The sequence below is a fragment of the Littorina saxatilis genome, linkage group LG13 (genome assembly GCF_037325665.1).
Source record: "Littorina saxatilis isolate snail1 linkage group LG13, US_GU_Lsax_2.0, whole genome shotgun sequence".
Lineage (NCBI taxonomy): Eukaryota > Metazoa > Mollusca > Gastropoda > Littorinimorpha > Littorinidae > Littorina > Littorina saxatilis.
The window spans coordinates 2394842-2407929 of record NC_090257.1 but is presented as its reverse complement, the minus strand read 5'-3'; the positions used below and the strand labels follow the sequence as shown (position 1 = coordinate 2407929).

At 42.6% G+C, this 13088-nt stretch overlaps 1 protein-coding gene across 2 annotated transcripts in view; it reads left to right on the top strand.

The window, feature by feature from the left end:
- LOC138946276 (transmembrane protein 164-like) overlaps positions 1-9183 on the top strand; it is a 50326-nt gene extending 41143 nt beyond the window's left edge. The window contains exons 5-8 of one of the 2 annotated variants that reach the window (XM_070317818.1): positions 1-37; positions 2193-2293; positions 3127-3152; positions 8325-8459. The exon at positions 1-37 is cut by the window's left edge and continues 42 nt beyond it. In XM_070317818.1, coding sequence (XP_070173919.1) covers positions 1-37; positions 2193-2293; positions 3127-3152; positions 8325-8337 — 177 coding nt within the window. In that variant the 3' untranslated portion in view covers positions 8338-8459. Of the gene's footprint in view, positions 38-2192; positions 2294-3126; positions 3153-8324 lie in introns of both variants that reach the window. The other variant, XM_070317817.1, reaches the window with a different exon arrangement.
- Positions 9184-13088: the final 3905 nt, after the last annotated feature.

Below are 13088 nucleotides of genomic sequence, written 5' to 3'. Positions count from 1 at the left end.
ATGCTGGTCATTCCCTTCTACCTCATGAGTCTGGGAGGTGAGTGATACTCCATATCAACCTCTTTGTCACAACTCTTCATTAGTGTTCTGAGAGAGAGAGAGAGAGAGAGAGAGAGAGAGAGAGAGAGAGAGAGAGAGAGAGAGAGAGAGAGAGAGAGAGAGAGAGAGAGAGAGAGAGAGAGAGAGAGAGAGAGAGAGAGAGAGAGAGAGAGAGAGAGAGAGAGAGAGAGAGAGAGAGAGAGGGATGACTTTGCGCTAGATTTATTTCGTTGGGATATAAAAGAGGGGGTTAACCTCATGAATTGAAAGAGAGAGACAGACAGGCAGACAGACAACGCAGAAAAAAAGACGGACAGAGAGACAGACAGAGAGACAGAGAAAGAGAGAGAGAAGTGGACCGAGAAGGGGACAGAGAGAGCGAGTGTTTGTCTTTGTGTTTGTCACCATTCAGTCATGCATCCATAAAGCTCCCCGGCCGGGTCATACCTAAGACTTTAAAATTGGCAATCTAGTGGCTGCTCCGCCTGGCGTCTGGCATTATGGGGTTAGTGCTAGGACTGGTTGGTCCGGTGTCAGAATAATGTGACTGGGTGAGACATGAAGCCTGTGCTGCGACTTCTGTCTTGTGTGTGGCGCACGTTAAATGTCAAAGCAGCACCGCCCTGATATCACCCTTCGTGGTGGACTGGGCGTTAAGCAAACAAACAAACAAACAAATCTATAAATCTTATCAAAAACAATAGACCTTAACCATCCGATACAAGTAATCCGAGAACCATTGAGACAGCAGTTATAGAATGGCCTTGTACTCATTCATATCAGGCACCGTCTGTGTCTGTGATGTTTGACTTGGCTCCTGCAGGGTGCGGACACTGAGTAGCCAGACCAGAGGATAAATTAGTTATGCCACTGTGTATTACACTTGATGTTGCTGCTAGCAATTGGGAATAGAACACTGAGCATCTCCATTGATTCTTGTCATCGTTAGCACAGGCTGTCAGTTCAAATTTTGTGTCCTTTTTTAAAACATTTTGGATTTAAATTTACTTAAAAACAAATTTTTGTTTTACTTGATCAGTGTTTGACTTTTGGGTGTTTGATTTTCCATTATGTATTGAAATAAGTATGTCTGGGCTTTACATTACATCCAATTTTAGTGTCAGAGTTTTGTTCTTTATTAATATGTTAATTCCTGCTCATTTGTAAATTCAGCGGTTAATGTCAGTATGAACCAATGGGTTCATTGTCTCTGCTACAGAAAATAGTTGTCATTTCCCCCTGTTTTACTACATGCATGCGTGCACGCCTACATTCATGTGTTTGTGTGTGTGTTTGTGTGTGTGTTTGTGTGTGAGGAGATAGGGTTTAAGATTATCTTTGTGTTTACACAAACATTCTCAACTGTAATTGAAGATTGATCAAACCTTATTGCATTTTGAATTGTAAAGAAATTCATGAGAGAAGCTGAGCATCAAAGTGGAAAAAAAACCACACGTTTTTGTCTGGTGCCTGTACAAACTGACTGTATTCACAGGGTGCTCAAATATTGATTTATTACACTTGGTTCAACCGCCAGTATCCTATTGCAAGTGGTGCCATGTGTAGATGTGTGTGATTGAACAAATTTTGTGTTTGTGTGTATGTGTGTCACAGTGTGTGTGTGTGTGTGTGTGTGTGTGTGTGTGTGTGTGTGTGTGTGTGTGTGTGTGTTTTGAAATTGGTTGAACGTTTTCAATGTTTATTTCTTTTGAGGAGGTTAAAACAGCTGTGAAGGGGGGGGGGGGCTGCTGGTGTGGAGGGAGAAGGAGAGTTGCTTGAGTTGTGTGACAGTTTTGTTTTAGTTCTTCTAGTAAATGTAACAACCACAACCAACCAACAAATCAGACCAGTTTGAGAATCACAGATGCAATCTTAAAATCTGCAGCAGTTCTATGGAATCTAGACAGTCTTTGTGATTTTTAAGATGAAAAATATTCCTGTTGTCACTGTTCTCTACTGGGTTTTAGACCAGCAACAAATATTTTTGATATTAATCTGAAAAAATAAGTTTTTCACAACACGTATCGCTTTTTCTTTTACAGATTTTTGTTTGTTTATTTGAATGAAAAATACACGTCCAAAACTATAGCAGTTTAAGAGGCAAAATTAAAAGATGTATGTTATTTTGTTAATATGCACTTCTTTTTTTCCAGATCCATACATTCCGGAGCGCCTGGGTGATTTCAGCTGGGCGGCCATGACATTTGGCGTGGCTTTTCTTTATCATTTTATTCCTCTGCAGATCCTCGCCATGGTGAGAGTTGTTATCCTTCAGCATTTGTTTCTGTTGCATGTTCTGTGTTTTGGTTAAACCTTACAGTGCCAGCCCCCTGCGCAAGTATTCAGATTCCTCCCCTACCTCCATCTTTGTGTTGTGTGAAGTGTGTGTTTGAGGAGAGAGAGACAGAGACAGAGACAGAGACAGAGACAGAGAGAGAGAGAGAGAGTGTGTGTGTGAGTGACAGAGAGAGAGAGTGTGTATATGTGTGTGTGTGTGTGTGTGTGTGTGTGAGTAAGAGAGAGAAGAGAGATAGAGTGTGTGTGAGTGACAGAAAGAGAGCGAGTGTGTATATGTATGTGTGTGTGTGTGTGTGTAAGAGAGAGAGAGAGAAGAGAGAGAGAGTGTGTGTGAGTGACAGAAAGAGAGCGAGTATGTATGTGTGTGTGTGTGTGTGTGAGTAAGAGAGAGAGAGAGAGAGAGAGTGTGTGTGAGTGAGTGACAGAGAGAGAGAGAGAGAGTGTGTGTGTGAGTGAGTGACAGAGAGAGAGAGAGAGAGTGTGTGTGAGTGAGTGACAGAGAGAGAGAGAGTGTGTGTGTGAGTGAGTGACAGAGACAGAGAGAGAGAGATGAGAGAGTGTGTGAGAGAGAGAGAGAGAGAGAGAGAGAGAGAGAGAGAGAGAGAGAGAGTATGTGTGGGAGTAAGTGAGTGTATGAGAGACAGAGAGAGACAGAAAGACATAGATGAGAAGCCTACAGAGGGTGATGGGGAGATGAGATTCAGAATGCTAGAGGTAAGCTTACACATTTTTTTTTGTATACAGTTTCACAGCTTTGTACAGTTTATTGTTATTGTTCCTTTTTTCCAGAGGATTTCATCTCATTCAAAGTTGTGGTAATAAACTCAAGAGTGGAATATATCTAAAATCTTTCTTCACTAAAGTTTGATTCTCATTTTGTCAAAAGTGTTCGTTTCATGCTTAAACTTCCTTCTGTCAAAGTAGAATGCTTGAATTGGAAAAAGCTTACTAATTTATATAGATAGAGTACTTTGCATTGTCTGGATATACATGTAGCTTTTGCAGACTTGAGATTTGACGTTCATGGGATTGTCAGAAATGTAGTGTGAGCTTAAAACACATGCTTTGTATTTTTTGAAAATGTTTAGCTTAAATCTGTCATACTCTGACAATGTAGAGGGCTTGAGTTTTGAAATACTTTGCTACTTTGCTGTGTTAGCATTGCTTAGTTGTTGATTGATTAATTGACTGATTGGTTGGTGGAATGGTGGATTGATTGATTGACTAGTTGATGCTTCGTCTTTCGAATCGTTGATTGAGGGGTCAACGTTTTGTATTTTGAATCAATGCTTTGTCATTATTGAGAGAGCTGAAGATGTTTTAAGAAAAACAACCAACTAACCAATCAAACACCCCCAAAATAAGAATTCAGGATGGATATACATATGTACGATAGACTGGTTTTGCACTGGTTTGTACTGTACATGTATTTAGCCTTGTATCATGCGTGAAGTGATTGAGTGCAGATGTTTGGTCATTTTGCTGTGAAAGTGGAGATATATTTATTGTCTGACTTGAATTTTATTTGCTTACACTCTTTTTAATCTTAACTTTTTTGACAGAACTTGTTTTCAACTTAAGGTCTAGATAAACTTAAGGCGAAGTGCGCCACTGAAATTTAGAGTGATGGGACTTAAACAGCCATTTTGAGTTGTTAGCAGTTTTGCACCTTTCAATCTGTCTACTTTCATGAAATGCATATGATTACACTATACAAATTCATCAAAGTCTCTAAAAACATATTTCATTGCACCAACCCGGCGAATTTTTCTGTCTTTTCATTCACTCTTCCGATAAAAATTCCGATTTTCAACCCTTGACAACAGACATTTCTGCTCGCCCAACGCGGGAACGTCGTATACCGTTTGAACAGCAGTTCTCTCCCCTGTGTCATTCGGCGGTTATTTTCGGTTAAATATGGATTCTCCTGGGGAAACCCCCCTATTTTTCAAACAAGCAAACCACAGACACTTTCCATATACGGGGGTATGACGTAAATACCTGGCCACGATTGGTCAGATAGGCTCGCGTGGCTTTTCGCGTTTTAAAAGTCGTCTGCTCACCGCGTTTAGTTTTCGACTGAGTTTGCTTAGAAAAATGGCACGTGTGAAAAGATCAACGCTCCGAAAAACACATCATAAAGGCAAGTGTACGAGAAGACAACAACTGAAGAGTTGCAGAGACAAGAGAACAACTAAAACACAATCGGTGACCAAGCGCACAAAATCTGGATCGACCGCTGTGGCATGCAGATCAATTTCTGCGTCAGGACTGAGAGTGTGTTCTTGGCGGTTTGACGCGAAAACAATTCAAGACGAACACATAGGCCTACACAGCAGCCACTGGTCAAAAGCGACAGGTCCAGAGGCTTCCCAAACAAGGAGATGTCTTGTTGATTTGGAAACCTTTGATGGTATTGACTTGTAAACGAACTTTGTTGTCCGCAACGTAAACAGCCAACGCTGTCACCATGCCCAGACTCAAAACAGAGACACGGCCTTGCAGTGTACGCGCATGTGAGGAAGTTGTTCCAGGTACCGCTGGATACCTTGCCTCCAAAGAAAGCGGTCAAACGGATTATGGTCTCATCAGGCAAGCCGTTTATTCGTCCAGACTCCTTGATATGTGGGCTAGGTGCTCAACAATTTAACAAATTTTGTGAAAGTTTAGATTTGGTAGGCATGGATCACAAAACCTTCCAGAAGAAAGCTGATAAACTCTATCAACGACTTGATGTAGATCTACTGGAGGAGAAAGTATTCAGTGAGGCTGTCCGTCAGGTCAGACAGATACACGCAACGCACAATGGAATGACACTGTCTGATGATGGTGTTCTTGATATCAGTGTAAGCTACGACGGATCATGGCTGACCAGGGGGCACTCGTCCCACATTGGAATAGGGTGTGCTGTAGTCTAGACGTGCTGACTGGAATTTGCTTTGACGCTCATGTTATGTGCAACTACTGTCATACGTTTGCCAGACAACTGGAAACAAACTTCTCCAGGAGAAACCCCTGGAGTATGCTGCCTGGCTGGTAAAACAACTGGACATCTGTGACAAGAATTTTGCAGGTGAGTGCGTAGATCTAAACAGTATGTGTGTATGGTGCGCTTGTGAAGACGTTTGTTGAAATGGGATGATAGTGTGTTGTGTTTGAATTTTACATAGATCTGTAAGTGTTTGTGAAAATGTGTGTCAGTGTTTTGTGTGCGCTGTCTATGTGAAGTGTACGTGTGTGTGTGTGTGTGTGTGTGTGTCTGTGTCTGTGCGTGTTTGTGTATTTGTGTGTGTTTGGGTACTAATCCATGCATAGTAATACATGTACTGAACAAAAACAATGATAGCGTCTATGTTGGTAGATCTGTGGCTGATTGCCGTGTGTGTGTGTGTGTGTGTGTGTGTGTGTGTGTGTGTGTGTGTGTGTGTGTGTGTGTGTGTGTGTGTGTGCATGTATGTGTGCATGCATGTGTGTGTGTGTGTTTGGGTACTAATCCATGCATAGTAATACATGTACTGAACAAAAGCAATAATAGCGTCTATGTTGGTAGATATGTGGCTGATTGCCTTTTGTGTGTGTGTGTGTTTGTGTGTGTTTGTGTGTTTGCTATTCAGTGGCTGACTTTGACTGAAACGGTGGTTTTATTTTTAGGTTCCAGTGGCATCATGGAAGTCGAGGCGGCTCGGGTTCTGTGGGGCAGGTCAGTGTCGCAGCACAATCTGCGATACACAGTTATCCTGTCAGACGGTGACACAAAAACCTTCCAGGAACTTTCCAAAATAAAGCCTTATGGAGATCAAGTAACCATCGAAAAAGAAGAGTACATCAATCACGTTTCCAAGCGTCTTGTAACAGCGCTTCGCAACCTTGTGACAGACTGCCGCAAAAAAGGAATCACTTTGGGAGGGCGAGGGTATGATCAGCTGACTCTGAATACAATCAGGAAGTTGACGATATATTATAATCGGGCAATTAGGGGGGGGGGGGGGGGGGTAAGACAGTTGCAGACATGAAACGGGCAGTGATGGCATCTCTGCGTCACGGCTTCTCAACAGATGACAAGCCACAGCATGACTTGTGCCCCCATGGTGCCGCGTCATGGTCCTTCTACCAGCCCCCAGGACCACACGCAAAACTCGTCCATACACCTCTCAACTTCAAGAAGCTGAATCCTCCTCTAGAACCAGTTTACCAGAGACTGACGAAAGATCAACTGCTTCAGAGATGTGTGTCAGGAAAAACCCAAAACTCTAATGAGTGTCTCCACAGCAGCGTTTGGGTTCGCTGCCCCAAGGACAAATTTGCATGCAAAAATCGCGTACGGTTTGCAGTCGTCACAGGGGCTAGGGAATTCAATTTTGAACCAGCGGCTGCTCTCAACACTGCACAGTTCTACGGCTTTACAACAGGCTGTAACATGAAAAGACTAAACAAGGCTAGGAGTGTAAAAGGGTTCTTGGCAGCCTCAGGTTCAAGAAAGATCAGCTAAACAGAGACGCGACACTGTGCGTGCAGCTAAACTCAAAAGACAGGATGAGCTCATTAGACTACAAGGGGGTGCAGCATATGCTGCTGGGCAGTTTTAGGTAAGCCTGTAGTTACCAGGTGTCTGTGAAAAATACCTGAACTATGTTAACATTGATTTGGGGTGAATAAAAGAGCTTTGAAATGTTCTCGGCCTTGTTTCTCTGTTCAGCGTTTTTGCATGACCTGCTTTCTAGGAAACTGTTTTTCTTCAATCCAGCTGTTCAGAATGCAATGAAACTTAAGGGACATGCTTATCAGAGGACAACCTGTGGAATGACAACAGGAATTTTCTTTAAATTAATAAATAACTGTTCAGGCGGGTCATATTTACTAAAATTGTGCTGAAAAACATGATAATTCATCTAAAAAAAATATTTTATCAGAACTATTCATCCTAGGAAAAATCCCTGTTGTCATTCCACAACTATGGACTCCTACATCCTACATACAAAAAATCACATTCCTATGATTTAAAGGGAAGCTAAAAAACGTGTTCCTAGCAACCCATTTTGGCAGTTGGAGATTGCCGTTTCCATGGTAACGGACAGTGACGGTACTGAAAACGTTATCCGTTTTGAAATCGTATATGCCTTACCACTTCATAAACATATAACATTAGCCTATGGTAGAAGTAAATACAAATTTAGATTTTAGTGGCTCCCTTTGCCTTAAATGTATGTTCTACCCTTTCCTTTAAGCTGTGGACAGAAACTGTGTTTGTTTCTTAGAGGCTTTTTTTAGGCATTCACATACTTCAATTTTTGACTCTCTACGTCAGACTTAGACTGCAAATTTCTTGAATTTTATGTACAGGTACATGAAATACAATATGCGGCTCAGAACAGGGTTATTGTTAAAGACAATCTGTTTCCTTTTTTAAATCACATATATTGGGTTGCCTTTAAACTGTAGTGCAGATATGGTCTAACTTTATGCCTGTATTTTAACAGGCATATTTTGGACAGCTATCTTGCTTTTTTGTCAAACTGTTTTGAGCTTGGTTTGTGGTGACTAAACACCTGATTTGTGGTTACGACTGCTACCCTTTACTCACAGTCTAGAATGGCCACCTAGGTTTTCCAATGTGCTTCTCTGTAATGTATTCGGCTCAACATTGGCATTAATTATTGTCAACAGTTAGAGTGATAGAAGAAACAGCTGGAGGAGCATATGAAAATACTGGAACAGACAACAAGTAATATGTTCATGTAATCAATCAAAAAATTCAATTATTTGACAGAATAAGTGTAGTTTTGCTATATTTTGGGTTTTGGTTTCCTCTCAGTTTTGCACATCTGAAGGTTTTTTCCCCCCTGACGATTTCAAGTTGAGATACTGAATTTTTAATTTTGATGTTCTTCAGAGGAAGTCGCAACAGCTAGAAATAAAAAAAAACATTTAAAAAAATTAAGCTAGCATCTCGTAATTTATTTCTCATTCTTTGTTTTTGTTGTTTACAGGCCACAGGAGTGAACCTGAACAACATGCTGTGCCCGGCAATCTCAGACCCTTTTCACGGCCCTTTCTATCGCCTCTTTGCCATCGCCCACCAGACCCTCCTCATCCCCAGCCTCGGCAAGATCTACGCCACTCTGGTTCGCAGGCTGGGCTGGTGCCCCATCGAAGAAGAGGAATCTGTTTCCGAGATGATCATGGAAGAGCTGGCAGCCTCTGCCTGTGAGGAGGAGAATGGGGGGCCTCGCGCTGCCGAGGTCACAGGGGACCGTTCCAATCACAACGTAACGTCCAGCTCCGGTGGGAAGTCTTACCGCTCTGGTTCGAACCGCGTCCGGGAGAATAACAGAGACGCTGTGATGTCGGATTCCAGCAGCTCGGGTTTGAAATACATGCAGCAAGTCCTTTCAGATTTGAGCGATGCGGATGGAAAGTTCAGGCTTGTCGCTTCGTCTGATTCAAGCGAAGCCGGAGACAGGCTGAATCGGAGGGATGTGTCTGATTCTAGTAGCGCAGAGGAGAAGCTGAATCGAAGAGTGATATCTGATTCTAGCAGCGCAGAGGACAGGTCAAATCAGAGGGTTGTATCTGATTCGAGCAGCGCAGATGAAAAGCTGAATCGGAGAGTGATGTCTGATTCCGGTGATGCAGAAGAGACGCTGAATCATAAGGCGGTGTCTGGGTGCAACGAAGCGTGTACAAAGAGTGATAGAGAAAATTCTTGGAGTAATGGGTTGCGAAATCGTGACGTGAACTGCGCTTTTCACTGTATAGTAGAGGAGAACGCCACAGAGAAACTTACCGGCAATGGTCACCTCAAAGATCATTAACCCCTGTTTGTATAGCTAGCCCCCACCTCCCTTACCCCCTTCACTACCCCCTCCCCCCCCCCCCCCGTCCCCCCTCCCAACCAGCAAGTTATACTAACCTAAGATTTTGTCTTGATGTGGCAAGTTGTTTTCATGTGGCTGTTTTTTAAGTCATTTTGAAGCAACCATTTGATAGGATACATGGAGTCTTCTTTGAAGGTACAATGACTTCCTGTCATTGCTTTTTTTAAAGGCCTGTGGTCTTCTCCTGGTCAGTCATGGATGCTTGAATGATGCACACCTGGTTTCAAACTTCCACTGATTGGACTTTGAGGCCATTGCACTGAACTTTGTAAATGTGTATGAAGCAGTAACAGAAAAACAATGCCCGCTGATTGCAAGAGCGCCTTGACCTTACAAGGTGAGGTCTGCAGGGTGTGTTCAAGCCTGTATAATTGAGGATTTACTCAACCTAGCTGCGTGTGTTTTTAACACCATTTCTAAGTCAGACTGACATTGTTATAGATGTTGGTGTGAAATGTGAGGAAGCGGAGACGGGTGTTTGCTTGCTGGTCTATGATTGAGCTGGACCTTATCGTTGACTGGAACGTCAAGTTTGAGCGAATGACATGCACCTGTGGAAATGAAATTAATGGAGTTTGAAGCAGAGAAATTTGTGAGCTGCTTTGTAAAAAGACGAATTCCCGAAGCAACTCATCGGGTTTGTACCGGCACGGTTGGCCTAGTGGGAAGGCGTCCGCCCCGTGATCGGGAAGTCGTGGGTTCGAACCCCGGCCGGGTCATACCTAAGACTTTAAAATTGGCAATCTAGTGGCGTCTGGCATTATGGGGTTAGTGCTAGGACTGGTTGGTCCGATGTCAGAATAATGTGACTGGGTGAGACATGAAGCCTGTGCTGCGACTTCTGTCTTGTGTGTGGCGCACGTTATATGTCAAAACAGCACCGCCCTGATATGGCCCCTCGTGGTCGGCTGGGCGTTAAGCAAACAAACAAACAAACATGGGGTTTGTATGGATTGTGAAAGAGTGAGTACCCTTGCTTTTGTGCAGACAAACTTTGTAATGTGCTTCCTGAACACATGTTTGAGACACGCCCTCTCGCTAGTGACTGGCCTGTAATGTCACCGGCCTGTAATGTCACCGGGAAAGTTTTCCCATGTGACAGTCTAGGCCACGCAAAAGGGCTTGTCTCGAACGCGTGTACAGGAAGCACATGTTTGTCTGTGCTAAAGCAAGGGAACTCACTCTTTCACAACCCATACAACCCTGACAGAGTTATATCCAAAAATCGTCTATTGAAGAGAGACATTTCTTTTGAAGCTCAATGCCAGACAGACATTGACAGAGAGATAAACAGACGCATGCACATATGCACACAGACACACAGAAACACACACACAGAAACACACACACAGAAACACACACACACACACACACACACACACACACACAAACTTGTTTTCCCCTGTCACAAAAACTCCACTCTTCAGGAATGAGCTTGCAGCCCAAATTACCTTATGCTTACCCACCAAAAATACTCCATGAACAGGTTCTAGGACAATTTGATCCCGAGTCTCTTGACACACTGTTTGACTGCAGAGTGTAAATGAACACTGTTGACACGGACTCATGTAGTGTGTTAAGTCTTTTCCCGGTGTCCACAGCAGAGCTTAGGCCAAAAAAAAAAATAGGTCTGTTTACGGTAACCCGACCGACCCTATTTTTTTCGCGCGACCCCAGACTTTTTTTTGGCATTTGGGGGAGAAAAAAAAAGAAAAAAAAAATCTGTTTTTTTTTTTTTTTTGCAAAATAACGTAAAAATATGGTTTTTTGGAAAAAAAAAAATAAATAAAATCTCGACCTACCGACCCTATTTTTTTGGCCTATGTTACCGTAAACAGACCTTTTTTTTTTTTGGCCTTATTTGCATTGTTCTGGAAAAAGAAAACACAGGAAGAAAAGAGGTCACAGATGAAAACGGGATGACTGTGGTTGCTAGCCTGTGTCAGTCACACTGTATAGAAAACACAGCTACTCAGTTTACCGAGGTTTTGAGCTTTTTGGAGAGCATGTTTTAGTGGTGCTGGTAATGTAAAAAAGAAGACGGTATCATTTTTGCTGGTGATTTGTTTGTTGTTTTTGTTTTGAGGTACATCTGATTTATCAAGCTTGGAACCTGAACGCAGGCCACAGTGGTATTTATTCATGAGGATTTGGTGCACTCATGCATTGGGTTTTAATAATATTATATATGACTTGGGAACACAGAAGAAGAATATGTATATGTATATATATATATATGTACCTCACAAATAATGTGTTGTAGTGTACCGTGCTGTCAAGAATTTTTCAGTGTTAGATGATGAATAATCAGAGGTTTGTTTTTTAAGGAGCTGACTCGTTATTACGCTGGACAAGTGTTTTTAGAAAGTGGTACGCACAAGGAATTACAGTTGATATTTTCATGTGCATACAGCCCCTGATCTCAACTGGGAGACCGAGTGCCAACAGGTTTTTATTTTGTGGTTTTATGTTTAAAACCAGTTGCATTATGTGCCAGAAAAACTCTAGCTGAAACCACTTACTGTGGATATTGACGTAGGTGGTACCTGCCATGGGAGGCCCCTCCAATTAGAGGACACCTCTCAATTAGGACACTGTCTGTTGTCCCTATTATTGAGACCAAATACAACGTGTGTAAGGTCACCGGCAATGCAGGGACACTTTTGGTTGGTCCCAAGGGCTCCCTTTCATGGCAGGTACCACTTGACATGAAACCATAGACATAAAGTGGAACCCTCTTTTACCACCTTCACAAATTAAGAAAATCAGGTCTTAAAAAGTCCCAGTAAGGTAATACATTGTACTATACGTTGCAAGCTCCTGGAGCAATTTTTTGATTAGTGCTTTCAACTCAACTCAACTCAACTCAAATTTTATTGGCTTCAATTTTCATGGAAGAATTTGTGAACAAGAAACAATTAACAAGTGGCTCTATCCCATCTCCCTCCCTTTCCCCGTCGCGATATAACCTTCGTGGTTGAAAACGACGTTAAACACCAAATAAAGAAAGAAAGAAGGTCATAAAAAGGAGGAAGTCTTAAAATGGGGTAAATTTACACAGGTTATGAACAGAAAATATGTGAAAACAGGGTCTTAAAAAGGAGGGAGTCTTAAACTGGGGGGTCTTAAAAGGGGGGTTGTTGGGCGCAGTGGCGTGGTGGTAAGACGTCGGCCTCCTAATCGGGAGGTCGTGAGTTCGAATCCCGGTCGCTGCCGCCTGGTGGGTTAAGAGTGGAGATTTTTCCGATCTCCCAGGTCAACTTATGTGCAGACCTGCTAGTGACTTAACCCCCTTCGTGTGTACACGCAAGCACAAGACCAAGTGCGCACGGAAAAGATCCTGTAATCCATGTCAGAGTTTGGTGGGTTATAGAAACACGAAAATACCCAGCATGCCTCCCCCGAAATCGGCGTATGCTGCCTGAATGGCGGGGTAAAAACGGTCATACAGGTAAAAATCCACTCGTGCTAAAAACATGAGTGAACGTGGGAGTCTAAGCCCATGAACGAAGAAGAAGTAGAAGAAGAAGTAGAAGAAGAAGTAGAAGAAGAAGTAGAAGAAGAAGTAGAAGAAGAAGTAGAAGAAAAGGGGGGTTCCACTGTGTGCTCTAGCAGGGGTCGACACTAACTTATTTGGCCTGGGGCCACACTGGCCCCAGAGATGGAAATTGCTGGGGCGGAAAACAAAAATCTGGGGCCCACTCTTATTAAAAAAAAAAAAATAATAAAAAACCCAAGAAAAGTGAAAAAGAGTGTACAGTACTGTACCCCATGATCGGCATCAACGTATCTAGTTGTTCTTTTACTTCATATTGATAAAAAAGGTATATAACATTACCTTCAGAATCCCCACTTTTTCCAAGTGGTTCTCCGCCA